The sequence below is a fragment of the Schistocerca piceifrons genome, chromosome 2, assembly GCF_021461385.2.
Source record: "Schistocerca piceifrons isolate TAMUIC-IGC-003096 chromosome 2, iqSchPice1.1, whole genome shotgun sequence".
NCBI lineage: Eukaryota > Metazoa > Arthropoda > Insecta > Orthoptera > Acrididae > Schistocerca > Schistocerca piceifrons.
Window position 1 is genome coordinate 377,703,927 of NC_060139.1, and position 23,287 is coordinate 377,727,213.

At 41.2% G+C, this 23,287-nt stretch overlaps 1 protein-coding gene across 1 annotated transcript in view; it reads left to right on the top strand.

The window, feature by feature from the left end:
* LOC124777492 overlaps nt 1-23,287 on the top strand; it is an 83,754-nt gene that overhangs the window by 54,784 nt on the left and 5,683 nt on the right. Inside the window, exons 3-5 of the mRNA XM_047252930.1 lie at nt 4,534-4,598; nt 7,187-7,222; nt 18,740-18,884. Of these exons, the coding sequence (XP_047108886.1) occupies nt 4,534-4,598; nt 7,187-7,222; nt 18,740-18,884 (246 nt within the window). The remainder of the gene's footprint in view (nt 1-4,533; nt 4,599-7,186; nt 7,223-18,739; nt 18,885-23,287) is intronic.

The following is a 23,287-nucleotide window of genomic DNA, read 5'->3' on the forward strand; positions in this document are numbered from 1 at the left end:
CTCTCCTAGAGTTTGGTATATAGATGATGTCAGTTATTTCGTATTATTGATATTAGACTGTGCAGTCATAATAAGGGGCAGAGTTAGGCAATTGATTAATAATTTCTCTTAGGATATGTGATCTTTGTAATCTATTTTTTTTAATCTGAAGTAAATATATAAGCAGGAACAACGTTTATCATTTAGCGGGATTACTTGCCTTCATTATTCATTCATGTTTTGACTGTAATTTATAGAATTAACAGATCATAAGATCTGCTTCAGGGGGTAGTCAGACAGGGCAAAATCTTCATTTTAGCGTTATTATTTTCCGTTGCTCGCATTCATTTTACACATGCTTGGAATGTAACGTGGAGTGTAGACTGTAAAAATAACCTGGCACAACCTCTTACTACAGCTCAAATGTGAAGCAGTAAAACTGCACTGAATGTAAGAATTAAAATATCAACAATTGTCCACCCCTCTAACGAGAGTATGCGAACAGGAAGTCGCTACGGAATTATATAACTTGTGATACAAAGGGTAATAGTTAACAGCCTGAGATCTGCGTCTGAACGAAAGCCCAGAGAGGGGTAATAGTAACCGATTTGACGCATAGCATGGATAAATCAGCCATGCACGTCGATCGAGACGTGGTTGAATGTATCGCTCTGAAATCGTGATCGAAATAACCTCTAGTGGCTCAGACTAAGAAATGCAATCGCATGACGGGTTGAGAGTCTCTTCCAACTTTTGTTGATTCGGACGCCTCGCCACACCAGACGTTTGCCGGCAGAAGAGGGTCTTACAGCCAATGTAACTGGGGTGGTGGCTACAATCTGTTACGGTCAGCGATAGCCAGCGTACCCGCTTAGGGGTTGGGAACACTGAAGATACGCGAATTTTGCGAACGCGGGAAGTCTGGTATCCGAGGTACCGTAGTTTTATGTTCTAAGAAACAAGTCGGAACCGGTACAGAATTTCGCCGTCTTGCACCTTATTAGCACTAATTAATTCTCAGTCCAGAATAGTTTCTCCACCCCTACCAATCAACAGTTGTCTATTCAGGCCTCGGTCGACGAATACACGCTTCCAATGTGCGTTCACCGCGATGTCGCCAAACACGGATGCGACCATCATGATGCTGTAAACAGAACCTATATTCATCCGAAAAAATTACGTCGTTTAGCCATTCGTGCACCCAGGTTCGTCGTTGAGTACACCATCGCAGGCGCACTTTTCTGTGATGCAGCGTCAAGGGTAACCGCAGCCATGCTCTCCGAGCTGATAGTCCATGCTGCTGCAAACGTCGTCGAACTGTTCGTGCAGGTGGTTGTTGTCTCGCAAACGTCCCCATCTGTTGACTCGGAGACCGAGACGTGGCTGCACGATCCGTTACAGCCATACGGATAAGATGCCTGCCACCTCGACTGTTAGCGATACGAGGCCGTTGGGATCCAGCACGGCGTTCCCTATTACCCTCCTGAACCCACCGATTCCATATTCTGGTAACAGTCGTTGGATCTCGCCCAACGAGACCAGAAATGTCGCGATACGATAAACCGCAATCGCGATAGGCTACAATCCGACCTTTATCAATGTCGGAAACGTGATGGTATGCATTTCTCCTCCTTACACGAGGCATCACAACTACGTTTCACCAGACAACGCCCGTCAACTGCTGTTTGGGTATAAGAAATCGATTGGAAACTTTCCTCATGTCAACTCGTTGTAGGTGTCACCACCGGCGCCAACCTTGTGTGAATGCTCTGAAAAGCTGTTTATTTGCATATCACAGCATCTTCCTGTCGGTTAAATTTCGCGTCTGTAGCACGCCATCTTCGTGGTGTAACAATTTTAATGGCCAATAGTATATATCTGTTGCTGCTTGGAATGCAGGTTTTCTCTGCGAATTTCATTGCTGAAATCTTCTCGGGTTATCAGTCGAGCCGAAGCATCATGTTCTCGCAACGCCTCGACGAGTTTCCTGGCCTTTATCTTCAGGCGAGTCTTCTCCCTTAGGTTAATGTTCAGCGGAGCCGACTGCCATTCGGAAAAGCCGGGTTCGATTCTCGGTGCTGTTATGAATTTTTTGGGGTGGGCGGACTGCAACGTAGCGCACTCAGGTTCTCCATGCCATTTGAGGTGCTACTTGACCGTGTGGTGGCGGCATCAAGCTTTCTATCTCGACATTGGCCGAGATTGTGATGTTCGGCCTCCACACCGCATCCGCATAATACGAGGGGCGTTTGAAAAGTCCGTGCAAAGTCCGAGGGATGGCACCACCGGCGCGTATCGAGGTCATGTTCAGTTAGCAGCATCTTCAGAAAGAACGCACACCCCGTTTGTCATATTGGTCTGTTTCTTTGTGTTTGGCATTCGTGTGAATCAAGGAAGTCGAGTGATTGTGAAAAAATGGACGAAAAAGAATTTATTGTGGGTACTAAACATTACTTTATGAAAGACAAAACGCCTCAGGAGACGAAAGAGAAACTTGATAAACATAGTGACTCTGCACCTTCCATTAGAACAGTTTATTAGTGGTTTCAAAATTTTCGGACTGGCCATATGGGCACAAGTGAACTTTAACGTTCTGGACGCCCTGTGGAGCTTACGACTCCAGAAATCGTTGATAACATCTATGATCTGGTGATGGAGGACAGAAGAGTTAAGGTGCGTGAGATTGCTAGTGCTTTGGGCATCTCGAATGATCGGGTACGGTACATTATAATTTGCATAAACATTTGGACATGAGAAAGCTACCTTTAAGATGGGTTCCGCAATTGCTCACACTTGACCGTAAGCTGAATCGTGTGAAGTGTTTGCAGCTGTTCAGGAAGAATCTGCAGGACTTTAAGGGTCTTTTCGTCAATGTGGATGAATTATGGGTACAATACTGTTCTTCTGAGACCAAACAACAATCAGAAGTATAGGTTACCATGGGAGAATCTGCACCAAAGAAGGCAAAGACCATTCCTTCGGTCGGAAAGGTTATGGCAACTGTCTTATGGGATTCGCAAGAGATTATCCTGATTGGCTAGCTGGAAAAGCGTAAAACTATTACAGGTGACTTATTAATCGTTATTGGGCCGTTTGAAAACCGAGATACAAGGAAAACACCGGCGATTGGACCACAAAAAGTCCTTATCCATCACAACAATGCACCAGCACACACCTCAGCAGTTGTGGTCGCAAAATTAATGGAAATATGATTCCAACTCATTTCACATCTCATCTATTCTCCAGACTTGGCTCCCACAGACAACTGTTTGTTCCCCAATTTGAAGAAATGGCTGGCAGGACAAAGGTTTTATTCAAACGAGGAGCTGATTGCAGCAACTAATGGGCTTTTTTGCAGACTTGGACAATTCCTATTATTCAGAACTGATCAACAACAGCGTTGCATGAAGTGTGTAAGTCTAAAATGAGACAATGTCGAAAAATAAAGGATTACCCCAAACAGGTATGTAGTTTTTATTTTTGCATGGACTTTTCAAACGCCCCTCGTACCATTGGCTGATGGAGGACACGGCAGTTGGTCGGACGTGCTTGGCCTGTTTGTGGTCAGAACAGTGGTGCTTGTCTTCAAGTGAAGCGTCGATTTCACATTCAGTTCGTTCCTTTTTAGCCTCTGGACAGCAGACTCCTGTCAAGGTTAAGATGGATGGGTCAGTCTCTTGGCTATGTAAGAACAGTGTTGCAAGATGTTTACAACATGTGAAAAGCATTCTCTTCGGTCAAACTGAGAAGTCTGTAGTGACTCAGCACAGTATCAACGGAGGACACAAAGATGCCGTGCCGCAGCACGGATTCTGGGACTGGATCGTAAAACTATCAGTAAAAATAAGAATATACGACGATCTTGTCAGCACTTTCCATCTGAGGTCAGCAAAAATTAGTCAGCAGCGCTTTGATGTGAAAGCAGTGGAAGGAATAAGTAGACAGCAACAGGACTTGGCACCTGGTCCTCCCACCACCCTTTCAGGGTCCCTCCCACCACTGCCTACTTGTTGGGCCCTCTGAAGACATTTATGTGGTTCAGCAGCTATAAAGGAACTACGTGGGTGTGAAACCGATACTTTGCCTGAAGTCGATAGGTAAAAAACACATCTAAACGTAGTGACTATACGACACCACAACTCTGCTGAAAACTCAAGAAAAGTTCATCAGTATCTTTCGTTTATTTTGAAAGTAAGTTTTGTCCCTCTTCCTAAGATTCATTCAATATCTAATGTCGTTTTTATCGATTGTTTCTTATTTCCTTTTGACAGTTAACATAAACTTTGCAAATTATATTAATAATAATATATTTCTAAACTTTACAGCTGAAAGCGATTGATGAAACGCATTAAAATCAAATGTTATGTTTTAGCAGAATAGTTCTCTTACCATCTGTTCTAAATATGATAGAAAAATATACTCAAATATGCTCTGTAAGTCATCATTACCGAATTAATTTATGAATTCTTATGAATTGTTTGTAGAAGAATGTACAACAAACAGTAAAATCGTATGTACCTTATTTTCAACAGTAATTTTCTCTCACTTTTCCAGAAATCGTTGACGAAATGCAGAAGAACAAAGGCTTATTACCTGATGAGAGTTCAGTTGCGCAAAGGGTAAGTGTATTTAACAATTCCACAAGACTAAACATGCATTATTCTATTAAAAAGATTGTGGAAATCACTAAAGATGCTATCAAAATTAGAGCCGAATTTTTAAAGTTTAACTAGAGGTAGCCATAGATTTCGATATTGTGGTTGCATTTACAAACAGTTTTAATACTTAAGAGTCCAAGTATTAACTAATTCACGAAACTAGAAGCTCAATAAAATAAATTTGTTCGACACAATATTGAAATACTTACCTGTTTTACTGTTAAATGACTTTGCAGTATATAGAGTTAATGTTCACAATTGATGAGTTGCAATTAATCATCACACATCACAAGACTTTGTACCTCTAAAGATGAAAATGTGTTCATGTTTGATGCCTACCATTAAAGAACCAATTATAATGGAAAACATTTGTATTCTCAGTAGTAATGTCTGCTCTCAATTACTTAAACACCATATGCAAAAGTATTCTCAGTAATGTACTTCTTGAATTATATCGATAAAACATCAGTACATTGGGAGGTTGCAGCTTCTTGATGGCAGGTTCAAACATTTTTATGGCTGTTTCATATGTACTTTATATAGTCCTGTGGACTCTTAATGGCATGTGTATCTTCTCACAGTTAGTCGTTTATGTGTATCTTCATTTCATTATCAGTTTCTTTGTGTGGATGAGGTTCTATTTGCTCATAATTTTATTTCCAATTCCTGAAAAATAAGCGAAAAGCTCTAGTTTTACATAACCCAAACCATGCAGTTATTTCACCCCAAACCACCCGATGGTTCAGAATGTGTGTGTCCACATTTCACTTTCCTCTATGTTCTACTAAAAGCTGACTTCAATGACATGTTACTTGTAAATCATTTGCATTTGCAGCTCATCTTGAGTCATGGCGATAAAATTAGGAAGCAATGACACATGAAAAATCAATAATCGTTAGTGATGGTAGGTAACATTAACTTGTCTGTTGCAAAAGTGAACTTCATATTACTGTCAGGTTGCAAGACAAGACGTTAAAATGAATGCGATAAAAGCAAGCCACGCTATATGAGTAATTCGATCTGTGATAAGACTTCTAACTTCAAGAATTGGCAATACTTGTGAAATTCTCGATCAACTGTAAAAAATTCAGGCCTACCGCAATGAGAGAAAGAAAAGTGAGATAGCAGTGTCACGATTTCAAGACATTGCGTTAAAATTTTCACGATGGGCAGAAAATTTGTATACCTAATGTTCGGATTGATCATATCGTTGCGGGTGTAAATGCAGAACTGGAATAGAATCATCAATAAGGTAAGAAGTATTTACCTATAGTTTCCATAAATTTATATGTTTCCATTTACCTGGGACTCTTAACTGACACACCAAGCTTTCACTTATATTCTCGATGGATGCCTCAGCTGTACTTTTGCATGCACCTGCAAGCGCCACAAATGCAGTTACAATATTTGGGTGGGAGATATTTATCATATCCGTTATGTTAATATTGTGTTCTCTGATTTCTGTTTTCCTTGAAATCTCAGACTGAAGTGAGTCTAAACAATATCAGGAACGTGGGAAACTTGAAATCACGCTGAAAAACTAAGCCCCTAATAAAATTTATATAGAAGGTTTACATAAACGTTTTGAGGAATCTTGTGTTACCATGTAAGAAAAGTTAATTGTTTAATCACTATAGTTACGCAATCCATGTATTCAGAATCGTCAAAGCAATTTCGGCATGGAATGCAGGGTTTTTCAGAAAGATGGATCCCGTTGGATTAATTTTAGTTTCATAGTTTTTAAATTAGACGTTAATAACTTATGTACAGTGTCCATCGGTAGACCAGAATTGTTTCAATAGGTTGAACGTAAATTGGCTCTTTTGCCAGCCGCACAAACGTCATATGACGTGTGGTCAACAGATAATGGTGACCAGATAGTAAAAGCCAAGTCTCTTCCTATGCAACTTATGTAACTATTGCCATCCAAAAAATCAGGGCCAAATTGATAAAACGCACATGAGGACAGAACACCATGTCACAATAACGTTGACCGGTCAGTGTCGTGTTTAAAGATTTAGAGGTAAATACGTCCATATAACGTCATACCTCTACACCATAATACCCAGATCACTAGAACGATCATGTTCGACAGTGTTCTTGGGTGCATTGGGTACGCTCATGTGGCGAGAGATGTGTACATGTAATGCTGAAACTGCCTCGAGGCCTACCTCTTGGTGTTCTGTATGAAGGTATGAGTGTGTGTGAGTATTCCAGGGTTGCTGAGTATAACTTTTATATTTTCCCTTTGGTGCATACTTTTCACGCATTCATATGTAACTAGTTGAGTAAGGGTGTTAATAACCTTGCTTTGGAATGCCTTTACATACCATTGCCACCAGCATTCATTTATCCCAAAGAGAAGAATTTTCTTTATACATTATTTATCCTTCCCTTTCACTTGACTGCAAAAACAGAAATCGTTTTGTTTGTGTATAACTTTTCTTTCTTTGGTTTGTACTAAACTATGTAATTGATAGTGCGAGTCATAAAAACTAGTATTTCATCTAACTTCTCGTGAGTTTTCTGAGACACGTTTTTTGTTTCAGTGTTTTCAAGAATGCATGGCTAAAGAGATGGGACTGGTAAGTTAACACAGAGCACGCACTGTTTAAGTAATTCATATAAAAGGTTCACACAACAAGCTGCAGAGGATGGTTAATTGATAGACCAAGTCTGTAGGTTAATTTTGTTAATACATTATATAATGGTGACAACAAGCTGAACTGAAACATATCAGTGGAGAAATTCATATACAGCAACTGAAAACACAAAACTGAAAAGTGATCCAAAACAAAAACATATCAAATGTTCATCTTTAACTCGAAAATGATCACGTGGAACTAAAATTTTAATTTTTGCTGTTTGTTATTAGAATAAAAAGAACTATATATTACAAAATTTCATTGAAAGGTAGTATGCCATATTAAATTTAATGTTTTCCTTGTCATAGGAAATTAAGGTCATACTCATCTACACGAAAATTGCAGTACCTAACAAAGGTACTTATGTTCACAGTGAATTATGTTGCATGTATGAAGAGAAAAGGTGTGGTAAGAATGAAGGAAACAGTAACAGGAACGTGGTAGAAGACGCCGACTTAAACTAAAATTATTTGTGAACATTTTCAGTTGGATAAGTGAGAGTACATTGGATATTTTGAAGACAGACTATTAAAACAACAAAATCATAAATAAAATGAAAGAGATTTATGTTTGATTAACACCACACTTAATTCAACATCAGTTGCCATGGTTACTAACAACCAATTTTACAATCATTTCCCATTACTTTCAAAATTTTGCACTGTACAAGAAGTTGATCAGAAACACATATCCTCAATGAAAATAACAGCGTTCCAAAAGTAAAGCCAAGAGAGACAGGTAAAGCTATTCCAATAGAGAGATAGGAAATTGCCTATGGGGATAATTGTCTGGCAGTAGAGATGACAAAATGGAGGAAGCTACAAAGAAGGATTACACAATAGTAGTTTCAGAATACTTGCGAAAGTAGAAAAATCCACAAAAGTTGAATAGTTGAGTAACCATTCCCCTTAATAATAAAGCAGACAGGCTATATTTAATAAACTATGATTACATAAACAACACCTCTAATGTTCATGGCATTCACTTAAATTCCAACCAACTGCGAAGAAAAATCAAGCTTTTAATGAAACATATGAAAAGGCTTTAGTGCACACTGTATAGTGACCCATTTGCAAATCGTGAATGAAGTCATAAATTAGAGCCATTGTTGAGTATTAGTGCTGTGACTAGGTCAGAAAGCATTTAGGTAGAGCTTTGAAATCAGTTTCAACTGAGTTTGTTCTAACAGCCCTTTAGTGACAACATTGATTTAACCTATATTAGTAACTGATAATATAAACGTAACAGTGTCACAGATTTCATTAGACTTCATAAGCATAGCGATATTGAGTAACAAAAGAGGAGTAATTTACGCGAGGAGATCTCATTTCAATAAAAATATCCTCTGCAATTCATCAGGATGACTTTAGATATTTAAAGGTAGGCAAACTTGAGCAAACAAAGGAATAATCGAATCAGTGAGAACCCACCTCCCTTTTCGGGTAACATTACACAGTTTGAGTCTAGTGTAGGTAGATTTAAGCAAGGAAGTAATACAGCAACTTAATACAGCCAGCTTGAACGTGGGGCTGAACATGAATTACAATAAAACTAAATCAGTTTTCAGTGAACGCATTGGAAACATAGCATAAACTACCAATTATATCATAGTGCTAATTTGTAAGTTTTTTATATTTGAGACAGCTGAAGACAACAACAGAACGAACATTGAGAGTAATAAAAATAGGAGTAAAATCGGCATTTAGTGCTTGTAGTAAACAACAGTGTTTACAGAATTAGTTTATGATGTGACTTAAAAGTAAAGTTTATTACCTGTGACTTATCAATTACAACTACTGGCACTGAGAGACTTTTTATGTGAAAACAAATTATAAACTGAGGTTTACAATGTAGCTAACAAAGAGACATACGTTGGAAATTTCTAGGAGGGTTAGGAAAACATTCATATGGTCTGGGAGTTGGAATGGTAGGTATAATTATGACTGTGATGAAATGAAGTGCAGGTGGGAGGGACATTTAACCATGTGAATCAGGGTGTATGGTGAAATGTAGCTCTGTGGGAAATCAACAGATAAGAGCAGCCAGAACACCAACTTAACCCGAAGTGGGTAGATGTCATGAAACAGCAACAGTGGTGCCAATAACTGAAGCAGTTCTTCATACTTCAGTAAATATGAAGTGAATGATAATAATGATGAAAACAACAAAGATATATTTGTCAACACACCTCTTATATTGATATTTAACTATTTTCACATATTTCTTAGATATTTGTCTCATAGATCTGAATATTCCCATGGATACATACGTAAACTTCCTTATGAGTTCTGTTGTCATATAACCGAATTTTCATCATTTTCATTGGTTTTCCATCTTGATATTATTGGTTAAATCGGATATAATTTGTTTCACATTGTGAGATACGGTAACAAAAATCGTAGAAAACGCCAGAAGGCAAATGTAGAGCAGTGTTTATTTAAAATACAGCTGTAATCACTGTGAAGAAAGAAGGTATGGGGTAAGTGGATGACGACAGTATGTGTAGAATTTAAGTACAATGGAGATTTTATTTGCGGACCATTGAAATTTGAACACTAGAAATTTTTGATTTCATGAACTTCGCGTGGTTTCACATCATGGGTGTAAAGTATATCTGTAAAAGGAGAGACCCAAAAGCACGAAAACAATTTTCGCCAGATAATGTTTCAGGCAAGTTCCCCCATTCCCCGTCTCCCCCAAACTTATACTTGTATGGAAGTAAACACTCATTTATTGACCTTCAAGCTGCCATTTTTCTATGGTGGAACCATAGCTCTGCTCAGGAACCAGAAAATTTGCAAGCGTATTCAACACTGAGATCTATATTCTGAGAGAGACATTGAAACGTAACAACGAACTGGAATGTTCCTAGCTACAGTATTCTTTGGTACCTTTTGCAGGACTCAAAACCAGAGTTGGCCAATCAAACAAAATAGCATGCCCACCGAAAATTTTACCGTTTGCCATGGAAGATAACTGGTTCCAAAATAAACTCTGTCTGCTCCTACTTCTAAAGTTGGACACTTCAGAATTTGCTATTTTTAGATTTTGATCATCAACATAACTAATGATAATTTGTCAGTTCTGCAAGATACCTGGTCCATTCCATGCTCGATGCAACTTCTGCTGGCTGTCGATGCTGGCTTCTTCCACCCTCAGTCTTAATGCCACATGTCACCAAATGCACCAAGCACCAATCGTCGCCCAGTAATGTTATACACTAAAGTACCGCGGTAAACGCTCACATGTCATTGTTCAGTGTGGCACTAATCACTAACACTCAAGGTGGTGACCTTGATACAATGATTCAAACAATGCGTACTTTATATTCTTTTTAATATTAGTTTGTGACATAAAAATGGAAATTCTTTTTGTTAAAATACTTCAGAGTAAAGTATTAACACTGTTAAGAGTAAGCTATTAATTTAGCTGTTGACAAAAATGGGCTACTCATAAGGAAATAAAAGCAGTTATGGTTTACTGTAATTACGTTACTGCAGCTGCCGCATTAAATCTATTTTTGCCACAACGTTTTCAGTATTTTGGTTGGAGTCACTTCAGACCGTAACGCTTGAAATCTCTTGTATCAAATAACTGATGAAAGTTGTGAAAATTAGCTCCATGATGTGAAAAAGTATAACGAATCCACCCTGGTATAAATAACTTGACCAGAATCGCTAATTAACGTACGTGACAAGATCTCTCGCACAGTGTGCACATCACCCCATTTGCAGTTAATTTGTATAACTTCCTGTCCCCTCAAAACGCTATGTACTTTTACATGCTGGTTACGTTTAACGTACCACTGCTATAGTACACCACAACACGAATGGCTTTCGACTCAGTTTCCCAGCCTGGGATTACTATTTCACTGATTCATTTCTCTCTCTTCTTCAACGCTGAATTCCCTTGGAGTGCGATCAATTCATTTCCACTTTTTCTTCTGGGCCTCCTTTTTGGCCTCTAGTCGACGATCCCTCAAAGATGCTATGCGGAAATGGTCAGCCACCGTAATCCATCAATGCTGATCATGCATTTGCTGAAGATGATCTGTTAATTGCTTACGTTTTACGACCGACATCATCTGTGATGTATTGGTTCTGCATCGCTGCCACAGATCAGATCCGTGCTACTGTGATTAATTTGAGTACATTTTCAGGCTACTCGGAATTGTCTGAATGCGTCCTTCGTCCTGTGAACACGTCTCCGATCACCTTAAGCTCCAAAATATGGTTTGAAGCATTTGTTCACGTAACAGATCACTTTAACGTGATTTGCCAGCAAAACATAATTCGGAATGTACCACGTTGATTCGTTATTTCGTTTTTAACTATTTAGTTTCGGTCTGGTAGCGTGAAGCTCCGCATTGTGCATTCTTCCGCTTTTTTTTAGGCGGCGGTTACTTGACCTGAAAAGTGATAAGGAAGGCTGCAATGGATGTATGTGATTCTTCACAGTAACTTCCAATGCTTTCAGAAGTTACTGTGAAGAATCACATGATATCCATTGCTGCCTTCCTTATCAATAGGAACAACAGTGTTTAAAATAGCATGTGTATGTTCACATCTACATACCCCTACACACGTGGTCAGACATTACACGGTGCGTAGTGTCACTACTTGTCATCTCCTTTCCGCTTCCAATCACAGAAAAAGAAAACGGCGGTCCATATGCTTTCATACGAGCCTTGATTTCTCTAATCTTGTCTTCGTGGACTATGCTAGACGTATTTTGGTAGTTGCAGGATCGTTCTGAAATCAGACGCAGATGCACGTTCTCGAAACTATCTCAACACTGTTTCGGAAAAGATGGTCACCTTCTCACCAGGTATTACCGTAGTCGAACTTTCGGCTACCCTACAACCGACCTTACGTGCTCGTTTTATTTCGTATCACTTAGCAACGCCGTGACAGTCAAGCTGCACGCCACTAATACTGTTTTCGAACAATGCAGAACGCTTTTCCTGTTTATTGTATTAACTTATATTTTTCGATATTTAGAACAAGGCGCCCCTCACCATGCCAAATAGAAATTTCATCGCTGTCACCCTGCGTTGTGATACAATGCCGTGAACTTCAGCGTCGTTTGCAAACACCTCCATAAATCGACGGGGGGGGGGGGGGGGGGTATGGGGCAATCGCGCCTTCACACGGGAAGGAAGGTGGTTGAGGGCGAAAGAATCTGGAATTTTAATTCCAAAAGGATAAACTAAACAAGTCAACGTAAGTTGTGCACCCATGAAGGGAGAGAATAAGACAAAGAAAGAAATCATTCACTAAATCTGGTTTCTTACTGGAAATTGTTTACGGTGTTGTGAAACAATTGACAAGTTAAGTAATGGAGCTGGTCACCTTGGGTGAGTCAATATAGCAAAACTTGCTAGTGACAATGTTGCCAACTCAGCTAACATGCACCTACAAAACACTTGAAATTTAGCTACGTCAGCATGAAAGCCCCTACAGCAGCACTTAACCTTATAGTAAATACATAGAAATAAATGGGAGAATAGAATGGCCTAACTTTTCCTATACCGCAAGCTTGAACACCTATAGCAACATCCCCGAGAAAAACACTGTTTAGCAAATAAAGAATAAGCAAGACAGGCACTGCCTTTCAGATGCTATAATCTTTTGAATCCAAACATTGCACGTGTACACGTGGAAAATTACATGAAATCCTTCCCCCAATACTCCCTGTCCCTAGGATCTGTCATTAATACAATTCATATTCCCCTTCTTGCCACGCTCCTGTAAATTTTTTTTCTGCTTCGTCTGTAACGTCTTTTAAGTTTTCTCTCACCCCCTTTCCTTTCTCGGTTTGACGACAAACATTTTTTTCAATCAGACTGAAAAAACGTACCAAATCTCACTTTGGAAGTGAAGCAAGTTATCAACACTGCACACGCTGATTATCCAGTTTCGTCGTATTTCGCTCTGCGTGTCAGCATCTCTATTTTTGATTTAACTGTTACTTTTCACTACAACAAATGACTGCTTTCAAAACTGCTTTTATTGAGGAATAAATCGTGGTCGTGGCTTATGGGATAGGATAATATCACCTTCTCGATATCCGACCATAGCCGGTTTTCCTTTATATACTACAAAATCAAATGGCTCTGAGCACTATGGGACTTAACTTCTAAGGTCATCAGTCCCCTAGAACTTAGAACTACTTAAACCTAACTAACCTAAGGACATCACACACATCTATGCCCGAGGCAGGATTCGAACCTGCGACCGTAGCGGTCGCGCGGTTCCAGAATGTAGCGCCTTTAACCGCTTGGCCACCCCGGCCAGCTTATATACTAGAGACACACCGGCTGATACACAGCTATTGTCAATAATTAAAGCATTTGTATGTAATCAATGGTCCTACGATTTCCACTTTTTTTTCCAACAGAAGTTCCGACTACACCGTCAAGACATTGCTGAGCTGTGCTAGCTGTTGGGGGTCTCTCCCCGTACGCTCTCCTCTCCTCGGATAACGAGAAGTGGACAGATTTTAGTTATGCGCTCTGTTTGACATACATTTTGGAGTTATAACTCAGACTGTATTACATTGTTAACCTTAAAGACGTTTCCACGTCAAAAAGATGTATGTGTAAGTGTGAGATGTGAAAATAAGATGTCATTGATGAACGACATAGTGAGAAAAGGCTGACTACGTCCGAAAATGCATGGAAGTGGTGGGGCTGGGAGTGGGGGGAGTGAGGGTCCGGTGCGAGAAATTTTCGTGTCAAACGCTTGTCGGAAATCTATAAATACTGGACCGACCTGTTGCCTTTCACCCACGATTTGCAGAATGTCGCACCAGAAACAGAAAAGTTGTGTTTCTAACGAGCGATAATTTATACATCCATGCTGATTTGCGGGCGGAAACTGTCTTTCTCAAAGGCATTTTTTACTTCGAACTTAAAATTTGCTCAAGACTTTGCAGCAGTCTGGTGATACTGATGTCACGGATGTTCCTATTCTGTATAATTATCTTCTCCAGGATTACGAAGGGTCTCATTGCCTCCCCATACTTGGCTTCTGTTAGTGGAACAGAACGGATTTTCAGAATCCACAAACTCATCTCCCTATGTTTAAAAACCAAACTAATTTGATTAGGTTTTAAATTACTCTTATAGTGTCAGTTCTCCCAACTGGATCGAACAGATTTTAATCACGGTTTCGGAACGGTGAAATAAAAGACTGTTGAACTGAAAATTTGAGTCTCACAATGAAGTTTCCTTTGATGGATCAATTGAGAACACGAAGGTTCAAGCTTGAAGCTAGTACCACCACATTATTTTAATCTGTCGTTGGTGCTACTCTTAGCGGATATTCCATAAAAAAGTTGCAGTTCAGAGATACATCACGTTAGGAAAATCTTTCTGTCGTATCTGTGTGTAACAACCACACGAACAAGCAAAAACACTGGCACATGCACATAATATATTTGGGTAACTTACAAAACCAAACGAAGGTTTCCGGGTGGAAAACGTGCAGACAAATGATTTGGGATGTGAAATGAAGAACGTCCTGAGGGCTGTTCTGGGAACTAGAATTACTGGTCAGATTTCCTATATCTCAATTCGTTAATGACACTTGTCATAAATAATGTACACTCCTGGAAATTGAAATAAGAACACCGTGAATTCATTGTCCCAGGAAGGGGAAACTTTATTGACACATTCCTGGGGTCAGATACATCACATGATCACACTGACAGAACCACAGGCACATAGACACAGGCAACAGAGCATGCACAATGTCGGCACTAGTACAGTGTATATCCACCTTTCGCAGCAATGCAGGCTGCTATTCTCCCATGGAGACGATCGTAGAGATGCTGGATGTAGTCCTGTGGAACGGCTTGCCATGCCATTTCCACCTGGCGCCTCAGTTGGACCAGCGTTCGTGCTGGACGTGCAGACCGCGTGAGACGACGCTTCATCCAGTCCCAAACATGCTCAATGGGGGACAGATCCGGAGATCTTGCTGGCCAGGGTAGTTGACTTACACCTTCTAGAGAACGTTGGGTGGCACGGGATACATGCGGACGTGCATTGTCCTGTTGGAACAGCAAGTTCCCTTGCCGGTCTAGGAATGGTAGAACGATGGGTTCGATGACGGTTTGGATGTACCGTGCACTATTCAGTGTCCCCTCGACGATCACCAGTGGTGTACGGCCAGTGTAGGAGATCGCTCCCCACACCATGATGCCGGGTGTTGGCCCTGTGTGCCTCGGTCGTATGCAGTCCTGATTGTGGCGCTCACCTGCACGGCGCCAAACACGCATACGACCATAATTGGCACCAAGGCAGAAGCGACTCTCATCGCTGAAGACGACACGTCTCCATTCGTCCCTCCATTCACGCCTGTCGCGACACCACTGGAGGCGGGCTGCACGATGTTGGGGCGTGAGCGGAAGACGGCCTAACGGTGTGCGGGACCGTAGCCCAGCTTCATGGAGACGGTTGCGAATGGTCCTCGCCGATACCCCAGGAGCAACAGTGTCCCTAATTTGCTGGGAAGTGGCGGTGCGGTCCCCTACGGCACTGCGTAGGATCCTACGGTCTTGGCGTGCATCCGTGCGTCGCTGCGGTCCGGTCCCAGGTCGACGGGCACGTGCACCTTCCGCCGACCACTGGCGACAACATCGATGTACTGTGGAGACCTCACGCCCCACGTGTTGAGCAATTCGGGGGTACGTCCACCCGGCCTCCCGCATGCCCACTATACGCCCTCGCTCAAAGTCCGTCAACTGCACATACGGTTCACGTCCACGCTGTCGCGGCATGCTACCAGTGTTAAAGACTGTGATGGAGCTCCGTATGCCACGGCAAACTGGCTGACACTGACGGCGGCGGTGCACAAATGCTGCGCAGCTAGCGCCATTCGACGGCCAACACCGCGGTTCCTGGTGTGTACGCTGTGCCGTGCGTGTGATCATTGCTTGTACAGCCCTCTCGCAGTGTCCGGAGCAAGTATGGTGGGTCTGACACACCGGTGTCAATGTGTTCTTTTTTCCATTTCCAGGAGTGTATTTCTGTTTAGAACCAGTTACTAAAGTTCATATTAATAAGAGCCTAAGGATTTGTTAGAGGCAAACTCCTTCTCCATTAAAGAATTTCGTAGGAGAACTAATTGTTGTGTATGTTTTTAGTAAAATCAAGTAACGTGAGTCTTTTTCAAAAATTGGCTTCTACACATTTTCAGTGTAGCAAAGTGCTCAGTGCAAATGAACGTTGTACGTTGCTTATACGCTTGATAATGAGTGTCTCCGATGCCTTAAAAATCATCATATGCTCCTCAGACAATACATGTGTGTGTTTTGTGTCAAATATGTTCTTATTGTTTAAGCGAAATTTTTCGCAGATTTCTCCCACGTTCATGAGACCATTCAACTTAGAATCTGTGGAAGGAACATTACTACAGCGCTTTTCTTGCAAACATATATTATGTGTGACACACTGTGGTTACGGTTACTACAAGCCACACCACAAATTGGGAAACGGGGCCAAATTTCTAGTAGTTTACTGTCGAGTTGAGATTTTAACAAATGTCTTATTCGTATCTTACAGAAGCTAGCAGTACGGCAATAAACAACCTTTTAAAACACGCCGCTAACGCCAATCAAAGTAATTTATAGCAATACAACAATTTGAAAATATTTGGAGAACATTAGTAAACAGGCTAATAACGTAAATACAGAACTTTGTTAATAAAGTACGGTGAGGTAGTGAAGCTTCCAACACCGCCATTAAAAGAAAATTGAACAGGTCTCAAACACACGATTAATGGCAATAAAAAAATTTACAAACTTGGAGGAATTTAAAAATTTTTTTCAAACAAAAGTGTCCTGGAATATCTTTAGAACATAACTGATATTACGAACCTGTGTAAGGCGGCCACAGATCACCCACTCAGGGATGCTCAGGCTAGACAGAATACTGACTAATTTAAATGCGCCCATAAACACAATTGCCACTCTCAGGCTAGTCACTGCACCTACTTTTAGCCAGCGAAAACTTGTTATAAGATGGCTTACCTTGCTGACAGAATTAGAGCTAACCTCGTGCAAGGAAACATTACACCACACAGTCCTTAACGAGCGACCACATGATCAACCAACAAGAAGCATGACTTTACTCATAACCCATGACAAAATAGCGAAAAAATTAAACTGCCAAAACTACACCTCCCATCTGACAGTAGCGAGAGGAGGAGGAGGAAGTATCACTGTCTTCAATTACACCAGTGTCAGGGACAGGAAACCAGGTCACCGTGGGCCACAAGGCAGAAGAGATGCTGGTTACACAAAATTATAACTTAATTATTAAACCTTCCACCAACTTAACTTGCAATTATGCTCTAACAGGCAATACACGACCTCCGATGGCAAGGATCCACACATCAGACCGCGCACGCATCGCCAGCGTATCCAACACACCACGGTCGCGCGAGAACACGCTCTGTCACCGGAGTTCACGTCTTCTCTGCAACGTTGACGGGTAGTGACCGCTCCTTCATGCTAAGTGTCTCCTTTTAAACTCCAGTGTTGAAACGGAGGAAGCTTGTTAACGTCCAACCAAGGCGAAATGAACAGCAACTAATCGTTGGGCGATTCTGTATACAACCAACACGCGGGGGAGCTCTTCCGCCAACTCGACCCGCTCGTTACACACAACCGACATACATCACGTGGCGACTCGGTACAACCGACCACGCCTGCTTAGCGCTGGAGAGCCACACTGCCCTACCGTGTCCACCACACTCTCTCTGCGCGCAACGCCCCTACTTCCGCACCACCACACCAGGTTACAACCGGTCAAAGATCTCACTTCCTCCATAGCAGTTTCCCGGAAGCAAAAACGCAGATATCGATAGCAGAGGGAAAAGACAACCAAACAGTCACTTAATGACAGACAACATATCAAACAAACATGTCAGGGGAAGAAAACGAAAACCAATGGAATCTAAACACAAGGTGTAGCACGAGTCGATACACGGCTCCGTGTTCTTCTCTCATGACAAGATTTACTTTCTTGGGGATCTTCTCAAATTGCGAACAGATTCATTGTTAGGAAATTAGACGTCCCAGTGACTTCAGTCAAGTTGAAGGTAAAGAGATGAAATAAACTAGTACTAAACAAACAAATAATGTAAGAAAATAGGGAGAATTTCGTTACAGATTAGCTCCAGTCTTATCGCTAAAATAACAAGTAAATTTGCAAACACGTATGTGTTCCTTTTGTTGTGTTCGTAGATCTGTGAAGTAGGCTAAGAGTTGTAATTAGGAAAAGAGAAAAAAGTGAAAATATCGTATAACAGCAATGCAAATAGTCAATGAGTAGATCTTAACATTAAGTTAACCTTAAGACATAATTTACTACGTATATTAAATACTACAGCTCTGTCGCTTACACTCTCAGTGACTAGTTAATGGCCTATGTGGCTGTCTATTTAACAGCTTAAAGACGGTGGCGGAGTTGCGGTGGAAAATATCGTGACGGTGCTGAAAGCGACGCTTCAGATGGCTTCGGAAGGGTCCGAGGACAGATACACGATCGACACGGATGCAGTGACGCGGGATCTCGAGGGCTGCGAATTCGAAGGTACGTACTGTATGTCGATCCGCGCCACACGTTTAAGCTGTAAGGACCGAAAACCACAGACTGACTCAAACTGATCCTTATTATGTGTCCGTCTCTGGATGTTGTTGTTGTTGTTGTGGTCTTCAGTCCTGAGACTGGTTTGATGCAGCTTTCCATGCTACTTTATCCTGTGCAAGCTGCTTCATCTCCCAGTACCTACTGCAACCTGCATCCTTCTGAATCTGCTTGATGTATTCATCTCTTGGTCTCCCCCTACGATTTTTACCCTCCACGCTGCCCTCCAATGCTAAATTGGTGATCCCTTGATGCCTCAGAACCTGTACTACCAATCGATCCCTTCTTCTAGTCAAGCTGTGCCACAAACCCCTCTTCTCCCCAATTCTATTCAATACCTCCTCATTAGTTATGTGATCCACCCATCTAATCTTCAGCATTCTTCTGTAGCACCACATTTCAAAAGCTTCTATTCTTTTCTTGTCGAAACTATTTATCATCCATGTTTCACTTCCACATATGGCTACACTCCATACAAATACTTTTAAAAACGACTTCCTGACACTTAAAATCAATACTCGATCATAACAAATTTCTCTTCTTCAGAAACGCTTTCCTTGCCATTGCCAGTCTCCATTTTATATCCTCTCTACTTCGACCATCATCAGTTATTTTGCTCCCCAAATAGCAAAACTCCTTTACCACTTTAAGTGTCTCATTTCCTAATCTAATTCCCTCTGCATCACCCGAGTTAACTTGATTACATTCCATTATCCTCGTTTTGCTTTTGTTGATATTCATCTTATATCCTCCTTTCAGGACACTGTCCATTCCGTTCAACTGCTCTTACAAGTCCTTTGCTATCTCTGACAGAATTACATTGTCATCGGCGAACCTTAAAGTTTTTATTTCTTCTCCATGGATTTTAATACCTACTCCGAATTTTTCTTTTGTTTCCTTTACTGCTTGCTCAATATACAGATTGAATAACATCGTGGATAGGCTACAACCCTGTCTCACTCCTTTCCCAACCACTACTTCCCTTTCATGCCCCTCTACTCTTATAACTGCCATCTGGTTTCTGTACAAATTGTAAATAGCCTTTCGCTCCCTGTATTTTACCCCTGCCACCATTAGAATTTGAAAGAGAGTGTTCCAGTCAACATTGTCAAAAGCTTTCTCTAAGGCCACAAATGCTAGAAATGTAGATTTGCCTTTCCTTAATCTATTTTCTAAGATAAGTCGTAGGGTCAGTATCGCCTCACGTGTCCCAACTTTTCTGCGAAATCCAAACTGATCTTCGTCGAGGTCGGCTTCTACCAGTTTTTCCATTCGTCTGTTAAGAATTCGTGTTAGTATTTTGCAGCTGTGACTTATTAAACTAATAGTTCAGTAATTTTTATATCTGTCAACAGCTGCTTTCTTTGGGATTGGAATTATTATATTCTTCTTGAAGTATGAGGGTATTTCGCCTGTCTCATACATTTTGCTCACCAGATGGTAGAGTTTTGTCAGGACTGGCTGTCCCAAGGGTGTCAGGAGTTCTAATGGAATGTTGTCTACTCTCTGGGTCTTGTTTCGACTTAGGTCTCGATATATCATTAGAAAACAAGAATTAGAGGTAATGAGGTATTAACTACCGAGTATGATGGTATTAGCGAAGAATGTGATGGAGTTTTGACACAACATAAATGAGATAACATGACACAAAGGTTTATGATGCAATTGAAGTCGCTCAAAACGCTTGTATTTATCTCATTAAGTGTACTGCTGCGAGATGCAGTGGTGTGCAAAACGTAAGTACGAAAGTAGCTGTCGCATGAGTGTCGACGCCAAGTATCGCAGCTGGATGAAACTTGGACGATACATTTTAAGAACTGCAAGGGAATTGAAAGAAATTCACAATAAGACGAACAGAAAAGGCATTTTTATTCAAAAGCAATAATTACATTGAAAACACCGTGGTACATGATGGTTTCCTCGAAATCACTGTTGACAACTATTGGATGGTCGTCAGTGCACGTGGACGAGCCGCAATACGCCTCCACGACGCGCCACACGCGCACGATGGGATTTAAGTGGGGGAACCGACAGGCAAACCCGTTCGACGAATACCCTCCTTTGCAAGGGCTTGTCCACCTGCACAGTTCGATGCCGTCTCGTATTGCCACCCATAAAAATGCACCCCTGAAAAGACACAAATGGGAAAGGAGTATAGCACTGCAATAATGTTGCCACAGTAGCGTTGACAGGTGTGGTAGATTTTTGAAGTGCTCAACAGAGGTGAGCAACTGGCACAGACGGTGCTGCCGAACTGAGATGTCTTAGAGGGACTCTCTGTCATCTTTTTCACTCATGTCCCAATGTCGCACCGCTCCCCGCACCCCAATTTTCATGTCACAGGAGTGTGTGACACACGAGTGCTGGAAAAGCATACGCACCCTTTGCCGCTTCGGACCACGTACAGATTTTTCGAATGGTTTTGAGCGGTCCGCAGTGGTTTCACCCAACCTACCAGAGGCAAAATTGTGGTCGGGCTACACTCCAAACTATTGTGATGATGTTCGATGGACTTGAAGGCACAAGATATCCTTGGAGAAGGGTTGAATCTTCCTGGGGGTGTTGGCAGTGATAAAGGTTACGTCGTCCTACTGTTCATCGCACAGCCAACTGTCGTTTTCGATCGCGAATTGGGTGTGACTGTTGCCCTAAGGGAAGGAGTGGGTTCATTGACTCCTGTATGCGCGTCGATACTGAGCCACAATGTGCTCGAAATGCTTTCCTCGGCCGCGCATAAGAAAAACGAGTGATGTTAACTGTGCATCGCGGTTCTGACCTCCATCACACCGGAGTCAAAAGAAGAGGTGAAATTTTGGTAAGAGGTGGAGTGGTGGCCTTCCCATCACGTGACGGGTCGGCGCTGGAAGAAGGCAGTCTTTCTGAGGCTGTAAATAAGCTGCAAAATGTCTCTCGTGCTTATGTATGCTGTGTATCCGGCCTCTTGTAGACATAATTTTCGGCAGTATCTGTAAAGTAATCACGAAAAATCTTTCTAACTACAAGAGGCTCGAGAATGGCATTATTATTCGCAGTTAATTCGACATTATTTAAATTAGCTTCTGTTGTGTTGATTCTGATTTCGTTTACAGTTGACCAGCGGGAAATTGACACGTTATCTGACCTTCGTGTCTGTTGAATAATTCTTTCTCCTTTTAATATCCTCACTTCTTTGTGGTTCTGATTGTGTACTGCTTCTAGACTTCTTTATGAAACTCGGAGTTTGTCTGTGCAAGATAAACGTTTTTTCCATTCTTTCTTTCAGGTCTTTAGTTTTAATATGTAACGGCATAGTTTATGATTTTATAGGTGTATGTTTAAAGCACTCACCTATTTTAGTTGGATGGTACAAGTGCTATTTATTGGCTTAGTCAAAGTTCTAAGAAAATGTTCCATTTATTGTTGACACCAATGCTAATAATAACTGACTACCAAGATTCCTAAGTTGAACTATGTCCTAGCTTAACAATGTCGTTTGCGGATGTTATTCTCACGTTCTCGACCACTTTTCTGGGTTTGAACTTGGTATTACATTTTAGCACTAGTGTCTGACCTATATGATGTGAGAAGTGACGATTTATGGTGTTTGCTCAGATGATGTGCTCATAATTTGTTTTAATATGATCTACTGGACGGCTGTGTGTTTTCTATTTTAGTGTGTACTAGTCCAGCTAGGTCCTTAATCTCGTGGAATACAGTCTGCAAAATCTTAGCTTCTCTGACAGTTATGTAAAACGTTGATTTTCTGATTCCAGGTGTGATGAAATTTACATTTCTACGACCTGACATTAATTCATTCAGAACTCCATCAAGTGCTTTCAGGAAAGCATAAAAATTTCCACAAGGAGATTTGTATATACCTACAACAAGGAAACGGGCAGTGCAAAACGTGAATTTAACAATTCCAGTTTCGAAATCTTTATAAACGCAGAACTTCAAACTTCCTGCACGATCATCACTGTGAGCCAGACCAAGACTCGAACTCGGGACCTTTGCTTTTATGACCAAGTGCTCTATCGACTCAAGAACGGCTCAGAGGCCGTCCTCGAATCTATACTGTCTCCAATACCTCATTTCTTATCATACAAACTTCGCTGAAGTTCTCCTGCGAAACTTGCAGGTCTAGCACTGTTCGAAGGAAGGATAAATAAAACTTCTTTATACAAAGCAATTTTTCTTGAGTAAATGGCAACACCACTACCTTTAGTGTGGCTTCTACGGTAGACTGTTGATAGGTTATAGCCTTTTGATTTTAAATGTTTTACTTTATCTTTAGAAATCTGATGTTGTGTAAGAGCAACAACATGTGGAGCCATTACTTTGGTAACCGATTCAAAAACATCTGTTTTGTT